At 39.6% G+C, this 14,316-nt stretch overlaps 1 protein-coding gene across 1 annotated transcript; it reads left to right on the top strand.

Annotated features, from left to right (window-relative positions):
- Positions 1–7,459: 7,459 nt before the first annotated feature.
- Positions 7,460–11,053, top strand: LOC110869067 (probable LRR receptor-like serine/threonine-protein kinase IRK). Its single transcript, XM_022118360.2, has 2 exons — positions 7,460–9,301; positions 9,371–11,053. Exons 1-2 carry the CDS (start codon positions 7,839–7,841, stop codon positions 10,824–10,826), a joined length of 2,919 nt encoding a protein of 972 aa, XP_021974052.1. The 5' UTR covers positions 7,460–7,838; the 3' UTR covers positions 10,827–11,053.
- Positions 11,054–14,316: the final 3,263 nt, after the last annotated feature.

Below are 14,316 nucleotides of genomic sequence, written 5' to 3'. Positions count from 1 at the left end.
AAATGAACTGGACGCTAGGGCACGGTACGAGGTTCTACAAACAAGACCGGAGGAGTACCCAAGGCGGGCGTGTACGGATTTGCTAACCATGGCGAATCAACTTGACCGCTTCAACAACATTGTGAGGGGTCCACTGCATGTCGCATTGACCACCCGACTACGGTCGGTACATCAATGCACGATGGAGTTCTACAGCACCTTCATTTTCAACTCGAGACGCGAACCGTTTGACCATGAGGCGGTCGAATTTCGATGTGGAGGGACCACGTTCAGAACCTCCATGGCACAGTTTGGATCTATCATTGGGCTATACAGTGATGAAGAAGCGGGGAATGAAGAGAATACTGGGGGATTACGAGACTTGGATGCAACTGAACGCCAAGCCGCATGGGCTCAAATAGGTGAAGGAATCTACAACCCGAGCAGCACCAAAAGCACCAAACTGAGGGACCCGTTATACCGCTACATCCACAGGCTCCTCACGTACTCGCTGAACCAACGCCACGACAGTAGTGGCGTTGTTGGGTTGAAAGATTTGGTTGTCCTTCACTGCATCCACAACCAGAAGCCTCTCGATGTTCCGTACCTCCTACTGCGAAACATGCACCTAAACCGCCTTGCTCATGCTCCTACACCGATCTTCGGAGGATGGGTGTACCGTCTCTTCAAGCACTTCACGAATATCCCAAGGTCCTTCGAAAGGAGTCCATGGTCGGGACGGGTCGATTACCACATTTGCCGAGCCATGAACTTGCTTTATGAAGCGGAGGATGGGACGGTGAGCTTTCAGAGGACGCAAGGCTATGCATGGAACCCGCAGGAGGCTCTAGTTCTTCATGCACCACCTCCCCATTTCCAGTACCCACCCCAAGGCGATCCGGGTCAATCCTCCTCTCAAGGAGGCGGTTTTCCTAACTTTCAAAGTTTACATGATCTTTTGCAGGAAAACCTTATGTGCACCAGGAACACCTACAATCTCGCCAACAACACATACCACCGGGTTGGAGCTATCGAGCGCAACGTTAACGATATACAAGATGATATCGGTAGCATCCGGGAGTACATGGCGAGGCATGGGGGCGGAGGTGATGGTAGTGATGAAGACATGGAGTAGGAGGCTTGGAGGAACAAGGGGCTGGTTGGTGATGAGCCCACAGGTTTAAGTGCCCTTCTATCTATTAAACAATTCATGGCCTGCGTGCCATTTGTCGAACAATTTACTTTCTCTAACTACTTTTTATCTTTGTTTTATTTTTACTTTATGTTTGGATGGTGCTTGACGATGGTAATTTAGGATGGTTTGTGCTTGTTTGGTTGGTATTTAGTGTTTAAACAGGTGCAATGAGAGGGTTAGAGTGCTAAACATTAGCACTTGCAGCCCTATGATGGAGAAACCGGGAGAAAAAACCTATTTTTCAGGCTAACAGACTGTCCACACGGGGACGTGTCCAGCCGACACGCCCCCGTGTTCATCTCCCAGATCTGCTGTTTGGCTACTGACCTGCAATTTTTTGCCAGACACGCGGCCGTGTCCAGCCGACACGCCCCCGTGTTCACCTTCTGTAAGTTTTCGTTACTGGCAGTTCACCACGGGGTCGTGTCCAATGGACACGGGGCCGTGTCCAGACTGCCAGTGACATAAACCTTTGTTTTTTAAACCCACTTTTACACATTCTAATCAACCAAAAACTTTATTTTTGGACACATTGAGGACAATGTGTAATTTAAGTGTGGGGGGATGCTAAAACCTTGAAATTTTGCAAAATCCTAAACACAAGCCTTACACAAAACTCTATTGGAACCGCTAAACACCCCAAATTTTTTCAAAAACTTTTTCATTTTTTATTTACTTGTCCTAGTTTAAGTTGGGAATAACAAGTTCTAAAAAGGTTATATTTTTACAAGTTTACAACCGATAGCGTCGTGATAAAAAGAACCAACACAAGAAAATTATGAAACGGCATGACAAGCTTAGTTAAAAATTCGATTATATATACTTGATCACATAAAAACCCATTCCCAAAAAAGTGAGTTTTGAGCCTTTATTGAGCATAAAAATATACATATTTAGATTAAATGCTCATTTTTCGTTTCTTGTGTGAATAGCCGCTCGGTTCTTACAAATCTAGAACTTGCCACGACGATACATTCCCGGTCCTTACCAACTTAAACCCAAGTAAGTAAATGATGGAGGCATTAGGACTAACCATTTTTCTTTCAAAACCATTATTTTTCATTTTTTTTCACCTACCCAAAATCCCCCTAGATAGCCCCTTTGAGCCTAAACCTTTCATTTCATTACCCCAAAACCCTTTTTTCTACCCACCCAAAACCTTTTTATTTTTCACCCTTTATTTTAGTAACAAGCTCGCTTTTTCGTAAACTCACCTTTTTATGTGACGATCAAAAAAAAAAAAAAATAATAATTTTATGATGAAGTCAAAAACAAACAAAAGCTATATAAAAGCTTGTTTGGAGAAATACTTCAAAAATAAAAAGTCACTAAAAACAAGGTATTTCACGAAAACCGACGCTTGTTACGATTTTCGCCCTCTTTACTAACCACTAACCAACCACCCACCTTTAACCCAAGCCTAACCCTTCACCCCAAAAGTCCTCTTGATATTTACAAAGGTAAAAAGTTAAAAAGGAGGAGGATTGATTGCTTGGCAAGCCTATGGAAGGCGTAAGTTCCATGCCGCTCTCGAGTGATTCACTAAAAATATACACCTTCGGCCGAGTGTTGAGTGATCTCCCGTGAGGTATGTGAACTTGTATATAAATGGAATTTTAATAAGGCATGCTATGCCCAAATAAGTAATTTGTCTTATGAAACGTTCAAAATAAATCATAACGAATAGGATTGTAAATAAATAAAAATAAAACCTATAAAAACCCTGGATCCCCGACACTCTAGGACAAGCTAAAAACTTCTCTTCTACCTATTCCATTTGGGAGTGTAAGCCACATTTAAAGAGTTTTGCTTGAGGAAAAGCAAAAGTTCAAGTGTGGGGGTATTTGATGTGTGTAAAATGCAACATATAAATCACATCAATTAAGGCATAAAACTAACCCTTTTTGAGTACTAATGTTGGAAAAAGAGTGTTTTTGTCTTCCTTTTGTATTTTCAGGATGAAATGAGCTCAAAATCACAAAAGAAGCAAAAAGACAACTAATTCTACCATAAATACAAGAAAAGGAACAAAAGTAGACTGCCCGGACCCTCAACGGCACCTCCCAAGGCAAAGGAGAAGAAACAGAGTCTGAACACGCCCCGTGTCCAGCGAACACGGGGGCGTGCCCAGGAAGCAGCAGAAAAGACAAACCAGTAGAAGCTTCCATTGCCCACCACGGGGCCGTGTCCAGCGGGCACGGGGGCGTGGTGAAAGTACAGCAGGCGCATTAATTGTAATTCGCAATTACAATTAATGAAGAGAGAGAATGTCAGACGGGCACGGGGCCGTGTCCAGCGGACACGGGGCCGTGTCCAGTCTTCTGTTCAGCCTATAAATAGAGGAGCTTGGCTTCATTCTCTCTCATCCCTTGGCACACCACCTCTCTCACACCTCATCCACCACCCACCACCACCATAACACCATCATCCACCACCATCGTCCATTGTCCATCGTAGAGTGTGTGAGTCGTCTCGGGATCCAAGATTGATCGTAAGAGTTCTTGACAATCAAGGCCATGTTTGCCTAAGTCTCTTACATCACTTGGTGAAGACAAGTGTTTAGTATAATACTTTTTATTTTTAATCTTTTGCACTTTTTATTTGGTTTTTTATTAATGATTTTAATAACTAGTTACTTATGTTGAAGGTGATATTTCCTTATCGTTTGTCCATGGTGTCTTGGCATTATTTTACTGTCTATATAAAATAAAAGATTTTCACCATTCATATCTCCACGGTCTATATGGAGGTATGTTGGCTACCTGGTCGGGGGTTAAGGGAACAGTTTGGTAAGGGTCTTGCCCTTGTTCAGCGTTTAGAGGTCCTGCTTGGGACCTGGGTCAAATTTAGTAGGGTCTCCTTCAATGCCCATAGGTATTGGATGGCGAGGATCCAAACTCTTTGACCCCCTCATAAGTTAACTACTATTAATACTATAACCCGGCTATTTAGGACTGTATCTCTGCTGACTCAGACTACTTAGCCGAGGGTAACGTCACCGCCAAAAGCGGGGCCTACCACAATTCGCATTAATAACTTAATTCATTATCTTTCAATAATCCGACCCTTTAGGATTGTATCCTTGCTGACTCAAACTACTGGGTTGAGGGTAACGTCGCCTTCAAAAGAGGGGCCTACTACAATAACTAAGATAATCTCTTAAACAAGTGCAAAAGTGCGAAAATAATCAAAGGTTATACTAATACATGTGTCGGATCCAAGTGATTCATCTTGTCTATCCGTTTTTATTTTATTTTTATTTTCAGCATTTAGTTAGTTTTTACTTTTCTTAGTTTAAAACATTTTTCTAACCTTTTTTATTTGATTAGACGTTGAAGATAAACCGATACTAAAAGCTCTTGTGTCCTTGGACGACCTCGGTATCTTACCAACACTATACTACGTCCACGATGGGTGCACTTGCCCATATGTGTGTTTAGTGTTAGTGAATATCGTGTTTTATAAATTTAAAACTTGGCTAAAAGTGTAAAAAGGGCTTAAATATATATCTAAAATATATACACACCGACACACACCACATTCTGTTTAGTCATCCTGTGCTCGTGTGGTGAAGAAGAAGGAGTGGTGAAGAAGATGGAGTGGAGGTCGCCGGAGGGAAGGAGAATGGAGTGGAGGTCGCCGGTGAAGAAGCCGGAGGGAAGGAGTTCGCCGGAAGAGATGAAGAGGAAACTTAAGGGGTAAGGTTGTGATGTAAGGTTGAGTTTAGGGGTTATTTTAATATATAAGGTATAATTTTGGTGAAATTACTTTTATACCCTTTGACCCTCCCATGTTTATATTGACCGGTCAACAAAATTGAAGCCGGGGGTAGAAGTGCGACATAACAGTTAACAGTGAGGGGTAAAATTGCAATTATTTCCTTAGGGGGGTAAGGATACCAATGACCCATAACCTCAGGGATAAAATCGCAGTTTACTCTAAATTAAAAGATATAACTAATTAGTCCTTTCATAGTATATATATGAAATTATAAAACACCATTTAGGCTGGATGAAGAAAAGACCACAAATAGGGTTGCTAGGTAAAATATAGATTAATGATATGGAATGCATTTAATATTTTAATTCTAAAAAACAAAATGAAAAACAAATAATAAAAGTCTCAAAGTAAAGAGTGTTGGGACCACGGATATATTGAAGAAAAGAAAGGGTCAAAAGGCAAAATAACAAAAGTCTCTGTCCCTCTGAACGCCGATCACGTACTTTTTCATTAAATTACATCACCTACCCCTCCATCTTCCCATCTTACATATTTAATGATCTTCTTTCACTCACCACAAATCATCTACAAATAAATAAATAATATATAGAGTAAAGTATAGTTGAGGTTTACACCCAAACGCATGTTCAGTTCCTTTTTTTTTTTTAAAAGCAACAATTTAGTCCTTGACGTCGTCAATTTGATTCAATTAAACCAAATAGTCGTTAGTCATTCGTTAGTTGACCAGGGTATTGTTGTCTTTTTACTTAAAAAATGAAGGACAATATTGTCATTTCGTATTTTCTAACCCAATATAGCGCATACCATACCTCTGATAGCCCCAAATTAACAATTCAGTCCTCCCATCTTCTCCATCTTCTTCATTTTCGGCAACCAGTTGATTTTTCCAGCTAACACTCTTGAAAAACTCGAATCGTTACAAGTTCTCAGCCTTGGAGTGAACGGACTCACAGGAAGTATAATGTTATTGTAAAACAAGCTTGAAATATATATAAAGTTTATATTTAATAAAACTGACTAGATTCACACTTACCCAAGCATATTACATGTTAAATTACTCAAAACTATGATAACTTGCATTTCATTAATTTGATTTATCATACAAATATTTAGGAATTGGTGTTAAAAATTTGAATTTGAACTACAATACCAATTGAAAGTGCACAACAAAGATCGTTTGACAAAAGTATAAACTATGTTCACTTATTTGTTGTGCTTAATCTACGTTCAAGTCCACACTAATAGTTCATTATACTTTTGTACAATCTCTACAGTTGTATGTACCAAAATCACCAATAATGTCTTAGGGTAGATCTCCAAGATAACTTTTTTCTATTTATTAATACTATTAGCTCAAAATTCACATGGACCCGATAGAGGGACTTCAATGCCCTTGAACTCCTGTCATCGTGATAACGATTGTGTTCTCATAGTAATTGCGAGAGCTCACAACTCAACATTTTGAAGATAAAGCAATAAATGTTAGTCGATTATATTTGGTGTATGTGTATATATTGATATCAAATTTTTGGATTTTCTAGGATATTACATGATTTTAACTCTAAATCTTCTGATTTTGAAGTACATCACTTACCACAAAGATGTCCCTGTTACTCTGTTAGGATGTCTATGTGTACATATAACTAATCACTAATGTTATCATCTTCGTCTTAATTCATCAGAATTTGTAAATAGATATAATATGATAATTTGCAAATGATTCCAGTCCAACTGGTTGATGCACCTGGGTTTTTTTTTTACCCACGGTACCCGAGTTCGATCCCCTCTCGAGGCGGCTCTCAACTCGTCAAGCCCCATAGTTGGGGTGAGATACCTGTAGGGTTTTTCCTTGTATGCCGGCCACTCTCTGATGCTGGCCACTCTCTGATGCCAGTTGGGGCACGGTAAAGACACTCACGTCTGGCCAGAGTGGGACAACAGACCTCTCCAGTGAGAGGGAGGGGGTGTGGGGTGTCTCGCACCCAAAAAATGTATGACACCTTCCCGTTAAAAAAAAGATATAATATGAGAATACAAATATATGATTGCTAAAGAAAACCCATTATTGGTCATGAAGATAAACCAAATATGATGATGACAACGGAAAGACAAAAGAAATCCTCAAAAATCCCATGTTGTATCCACATTTTATTTTTATATTAGCATCTTTAATAATGTCACACTTAATAGCTATAAAATATAAAATACTTGAGCTTTGAACCACAAAGATAAGAAAAAAAGGAGTAAATAGACTAAGATATCTTTTGTCTTTTTTATCATAACAAACAACTTTTTTTCAATATTAAAAAAGTGCTTTTTCTTTTAATCTTTTCCTGTTTCCATAAAAAAACTTACAACCAGACCCCTTATCTTTACCAAAACTCCAAAACCCCCCTTATCTTTCAAACTATGTCCCAATCTCACCAACTGTCCAAGCCAACGTGTCATACAGCTCACTACTACCCACTAACATTCCACCACGTGTCACAAACAAACACGTGGGCCCCACACTCTTCCTCCATTAATTACTTAATAAAGTTTCTGTATTCTCTCTGTCTGAAAACAAAACCCTAGAAAACAGAGTCCTCTGCTCACGGCGGCCGGAATCCACACATCCACCGTCGCCGTTAACTTCTCCGGTAACGAAAACCTTAAAAACACTCAAGGCTTCTTATTTAACATCTTCTCCGACCGTTTCACCGTTTAATTTCCGTTAATTTTAACGGCAGTTACATTACACACCACAATTGTTAGTTTGTCAACAGCATTCATACTCTGTTAAGTTGATTTACTCATTCTTGTTGATGTCAGTTAGATTAAGCAGAGTTTGTTACAGTTTGTTACCTTTTGTCGGTTATTATCGTCCAATTTTGAAATTAGGGTTTGAAAATTAGGGATTGAAAATTAGGATTTGAAAATTGAGATGAGAACAGTGATTTGGAACTGTTTGATTTTGGTAGTGGTTAATATTATTGTTGTGGAATCATTGAGTCCAACACTGGATGATGATGTTCTGGGCTTGATTGTGTTTAAGGCAGATATTCAAGATCCAGAGGGTAAATTGGCTTCATGGAATGAAGATGATGATAGTCCTTGTAAATGGAATGGTGTTAGGTGTAACCCTAGGTCGAATAGAGTGTCGGATCTTGTTCTGGATGGGTTCGGGTTGTCGGGGAAGATAGGGCGGGGGTTGATGCAGTTGAAGTTTCTTAGTAAGTTGTCATTAGCTAGAAACAATCTTACTGGAAGTATTGGAGTTAATCTTGCTCAGCTTACTGACCTTAGGGTGATTGATTTGAGTGAGAATAGTTTGTCTGGACCGGTTCCAGTTACCTTTTTCGAGCAATGTGGGTCTCTGAGGTCGATTTCGTTAGCGAAGAATAAGTTTTCGGGCCAGATTCCGGAGAGTTTGGGCTCGTGTTTAGCTCTTGGATCTGTTAACTTTTCATCCAATCAGTTTTCGGGGATGTTGCCTGTTAGTGTCTGGTCCTTGCATGGACTTAGATCACTTGATGTTTCGGATAATCTTTTGGAAGGTGAGATCCCGAAGGATATCGGAGGTTTATATAACCTCAGGGAAATTAATCTCAGAAAGAACCAGTTTACTGGTCTGGTTCCTGACGAGATTGGAGCGTGTGCGTTGTTGAGGTCGGTTGATTTGAGCGAGAACTCGTTTTCCGGGAGTCTTCCGAGCTCGTTGCAGAAACTTTCTTTGTGCAGTGATCTGAATTTTCGTAGTAATTTGTTCACCGGCGAGATTACCGAATGGATAGGTGATCTGGGAAGTCTGCAAAGTGTTGATTTTTCTAATAATATGTTCTCTGGTGCAGTACCAAACGCAATTGGTAATATCAAGTCGTTAAAAGTACTGAACGTTTCCAACAATCGGTTCTCCGGGAGCTTGCCAGCATCCATGATCAATTGCCAAAACATCCAGATCTTGGATGTGAGTCGGAATTCATTAACCGGGTTTCTTCCTACATGGTTATTCCAATTAGGGCTGCAAACTGTTATATTTTCCGAAAATAAACTTACTGGAAGCATCAATGGCGCATTTACTTCCTCTGTTAACATCTCACACCAGAATCTTCTAGTTGTCGATGTATCCCACAATGAGTTATCCGGTGAAATCCCGTCTGATATCGGGAAATTTAGCAGCTTGAGGTTCTTGAACATGTCTAAGAATTCGCTGACTGGTGAAATCCCGAAGACTGTCGGCAAGCTAACGGCTTTGGACATTCTCGATTTGAGTGTAAACAAGTTAAACGGAAGCATTCCTGTTGAAATCGGAGGAGCAACTTTACTGAAGGATCTCGTATTATCGCAGAACTCGCTTTCCGGCAACATTCCGAGTTCAATTGCATCATGTTCATCCCTTACTTCTTTGTAAGATTCGTATAATATGTTTCACAAACCATTTTTGGTTAATCGTAATCTAATCTATGCGTTTTGCAGGATATTATCGAGAAACAGTCTTTCGGGTAAACTTCCTGAAGCAATGGCGAAGCTTGCTGATCTCGAGTATGTTGATTTGTCGTTTAACAAACTCACCGGAACCCTACCGAAGCCGTTAGCAAACCTTGTACATCTTGTTACATTCAACGTATCACACAATCAACTACAAGGTGAATTACCCGGTGGTGCTTTCTTCAACACCATATCTCCGTCCTCTGTATCCGGCAATCCAGCTCTTTGCGGTGCTGCAGTGGACCGAAGCTGTCCAACCGTGCTTCCAAAACCGATAGTACTCAACCCCAACTCAACCGGTACAGACGTTGACTCGGTCCCTCAGACTCTCGAAAACAAGAAAACCGTTCTTAGCATTTCGGCTTTCGTAGCAATCGGTGCAGCTGCCGTGATTGTCATCGGCATAATTTTCATCACCGTTCTTAATATTCGAGTCCGGTCCACCATGTCCAGGTCAGCAGCCGCGGTTCCGTTATCCGGTGGCGGGTTCAGCAGCTCTCCAAGTACCGATACGAATTCCGGCAAGCTGGTAATGTTTTCTGGCGAACCGGACTTTAGTACCGGAGCACATGCGTTACTAAACAAGGATTGTGAGCTCGGGCGCGGTGGGTTTGGCGCGGTATACCGAACTGTTCTGGGGGACGGCCGATCCGTTGCGATTAAAAAGCTGACGGTTTCGAGTCTTGTTAAATCGCAAGACGATTTCGAGCGGGAGGTTAAGAAGCTCGGAAAGATTCATCACCCGAATCTCGTAGCGCTCGAAGGGTATTACTGGACTCCGTCGCTACAACTGTTAATCTACGAATATGTATCTGGTGGGAATCTTTACAAGCATCTGCACGAAAACGAAGACGAAAACGGAAGCTCGCTCACGTGGAACGAACGATTCAATATCATTCTCGGGATCGCAAAAAGTTTAGCTCACTTGCATCGTCTTAACATCATACATTACAATCTGAAATCCAGCAACGTGTTAATCGATGGTGTTGGTGAGCCCAAAGTCGCAGACTTTGGTCTCGCAAGACTTCTCCCAATGCTAGATCGTTACGTTCTCAGCAGCAAGATCCAAAGCGCCCTCGGTTACATGGCACCCGAATTCGCCTGCAAAACGGTTAAAATCACGGAAAAATGCGATATTTACGGATTCGGGGTTTTGGTTCTCGAGATTGTGACTGGAAAGAGGCCGGTGGAGTACATGGAGGATGACGTGGTGATACTTTGCGACATGGTTCGCGGGGCCCTTGAAGAAGGGCGGGTAGATGAATGCATCGACGAAAAGCTTCAAGGGAACTTTCCGGCTGAGGAAGCGATTCCGGTGATGAAATTGGGGCTAATTTGCACGTCGCAAGTGCCATCGAACCGACCGGATATGGCTGAGGTGATTAACATATTGGGGCTGATCAAATGCCCGTCCGAAAGCAACGAGGAGGAATCGGAGTCTTGATGTATGTTTTAGTTCCGATTGGTTATCCGGCGAAGATGAATCCGGTTAGTATTGTAATGGATTCTGTTAGTGTTAAGATACCGGATTCGTTTTCACCGGATCCAATTTTTGTTGTTATTGTTGTTATGGTTCTTGTTTAACGGTTATTATTTGTCTTGAAAGAGCAGCTGACATAGAAGTTTTACTGCATAATTATGTGTTAATGTTCATGTTCTATGTGGTATTTTTTTTTGTTTTGTTTAAGAAAATGGTGTTTGGTGTTTTTGAAATGGAATAATGGATTTTAATAATCTCAGCGGTTACCTGTTGGCCAGCAACGGTCCTAACTTCAAAAATTTCCGCTGGCGGTCCTATCTTTTCACATATTGGCCATCAGTGGCCGGAAAACTAACATTTTCGTCTCAAACCTATTTGTAACCTTATTACACACATTTAAGAACGAACCTTTTCTAGTAAAAATCCCCAATTATTAAGGTCGCAGGAAAAATTCCTTTTTCGCCGGAAAACTTCAGTTTGGCTGGAAAAATCAACTTTTTAGCCGAAAAACTCAAAGTTTTCGTCACAAACTTGTTTGTAACCACAAATTGGGCCTTTACGAACCTTTTTCCGACCAAAAACGTTTTTCGGCAACCAGAGACTAAAGGCGTTAGGGTTCTGTTAGTCAGGGTTCATTTAAGACCAATATGTGAAAAGATGGGACCGCCAGTGGGAAAGTTTAAAGTTGGGACCGTTGTCGACCAATGACGAATAGTTGAGATTATTAAAATCAATTATTCCTTTTGAAGTCGAGAGGAAATGGTGTTAATGTGTTATTATAAGTCTTAATACTAGTTAAAATGAGTTGTTCAAAGTACAAATCCACTTAGATTATGAAATGTTATTATTGTCATTTTCAATCATCAACTGCCACATGTGTTGTTAATAAATTTGATTATCTTTTTCTTTCTTGTCAACATTTAAGGCACCCAACATGAAAGCCTCCAAAAATTTAAGTTAACATGACCTTGTTTTTTTATTTTTCTCATATAAAGAAAATATATTGATTTTAGTGTATAAATTTCTTGATTTTATTACATTATATGTGTACTTCATATATATAGATTATATATAAACACCCAACTTGTAAATTTGATATTCAATTTAAACTACAAACTTCCTTAAAAGAGAATAATTTAGCACACATCTTCTTTCCTCAAAAGTAGGGGTGAAAACGAGTCGAGCCGAGCCCGAGCTCGGCCAGGCTCGAGCTTGAGCTCGATTAACTTATGAGAGCTCGGGTTCGAGCTCGGCTCGATTCGAGCTTTGTTTTCAAAGCTCGAGCTCGGCTCGATTCGAGCTTTGTTTTCAAAGCTCGAGCTCGGCTCGTTTGTATTTTATCAAGCTCGAGCTCGGCTCGGGCTCAGCTCGTTTATTATCTATTAATTAGTATATTAAATAAAAATAATATAAATAATAGACTTTTTAGGCTTGCGAGTTCGATAAGTAAAGCTCGGGCTCGGGCTCGTTTACTAAATAAGCTTATTTTTAGGTTCGAGATCTGCTTGTAAACAAGTTTAAATAAGCTCGGCTCGAATCGGCTCGTTTACACTAAGGCTCGACGAGCCTAACGAGCTTCACATGTGAGGCTCGAGCTCGGGCTCGATAAACAAACGAGCTTTGTTTTGAGGCTCTAGCTCGGCTCGGACTCGATAAGGCTCGGCTCATTTCGAGCTTTTTCTCGAGCCGATCTCGAGTAGCTCGCGAGCCGCTCGGCTCGTTTGCACCCCTAATCAATCATTGCATTTTAAGTCATTGTGTATGATCAAAACAAATAACACCCACATATAAACATAAAAGAGCAACACTTTTTTGAAACAATATTCTAAACCTTAGCAATTTGGCATTTACAAATAATCTGTGGTTTCGATTGAACTTTTAATCGAGAAAATCACATGTTTCCGTTACAAGGAGTCGTCAACACTAATGTTTTGAAACCAGATTGCTTATTAAAGCGCGACCAATCTGGTTGAATCGGACTTAAAAACCGGATGACATCATATTTAATCTTAAAAAGTGTTTTAGTATTACACAAATTTCAATTACTATATTGGCAAGTTGGTTATACTGATAAAGAGTATAAGAGATATAATGCTTTTTTAAACAGAAAAAAAAATAATAAAGGGATTTTTAGTGGGGTGGAAATTTATTTAGGTGCCCATTACAACACCAATGTCTTTGCATATTAGTTGAAAAATATTCTTGTATATGTATAAGAGTTCCAAAGTTTAAACCCTTTTTCCTTTGATACATTTGGTTTATTTGCTTTTGAAGCTGTTGGTTTTTTGGATAGAGTGCAGAGAATCGTGTACATCAATTTTTTGACGCCAAGGAACCAAAGTTTTATTTTCGGTAGAATTGGATTTACTATTTAAAAGGGGGTTACGACGCAGCTTGTTGCCCGTTTACCTGCCATCTTATGTAACCATTAATTCCTATGTAAATCTATTACAAGCTTAAAAAAATTGCAAAAAAAAAAAATCATTTTTGTTCAAAGGGTTTATAACATCTTCCTAGATTAGTTAACACACTCCTTAATGTATACCAATGATCACAAGTTTAGATCTATAGAAAAATATATTTATGAATTTTGTTTTTAGAGTTAAATGTCATTTTAGTCCCTGTGGTTTGGGCCATTTTGGCAGTTTAGTCCAAAAGTTTGAAACGTTGCCATTTTAGTACAAATAGTTATGAACGTTGTCATTTTAGTCCACTAGGTTAACTCCATCCCTTTATTTTGTTTACTAGAAGGGCATTTCGGTCATTTTAAATGTAGTTCTGTTAACTACAAGGGCAATTCGACCATATAAAATGATCGAATTACCCTTCTAGCTAACATAAAAAATGGACAGAGTTAACCCAGCGGACTAAAATGGCAACGCTTGAAATTATTTAAACTAAAATGGCAACGTTTCAAACCTTTGGAATAAACTGGTAAAATGACTCATTCCATATAGACTAAAATGACACTTATAACATCATTCACTAGTCTTTTAACATTCAAAATAGAAAAAGCTGCAAAAGGATTTTATGAAATGTATAAAAGCAAAACTTGAAATAAAATAGAAGCATGACATGTGATGTAATGAAGAGAAAGTGTCCCAAGCAACAAACATGCATGATCCCTTCATGCTTACTTTTACTTTTCTTAAAAGACAACTATGGATACCATATTATTTTCTTTTTTTCACCTTTTGCAGTAGAATCTGGATTTTGCTTTGTTCTTGGAAGGATAACTTTTGTTTCATTACATGAGTCTCCAAGGGCAATTTTGGTATTTTACATGTTCTTCATTCCTCCAACCATTTATGTCAACATAATCTATACTTTCTGTTAGTGATAATGAATATAGCCAGAATTGTAATTAACTAATAGTTCAAGGGGATCATGTTATTTTCACAAGACCTATTATTGTTTTGACCTTTTTGCATAAGTTTGAACCATAGTAGTTTGA

Source organism: Helianthus annuus, chromosome 7 (assembly GCF_002127325.2).
Source record: "Helianthus annuus cultivar XRQ/B chromosome 7, HanXRQr2.0-SUNRISE, whole genome shotgun sequence".
NCBI lineage: Eukaryota > Viridiplantae > Streptophyta > Magnoliopsida > Asterales > Asteraceae > Helianthus > Helianthus annuus.
Note: the sequence above shows the minus strand (reverse complement) of the source record. Positions and strands in the feature narration are given on the sequence as shown.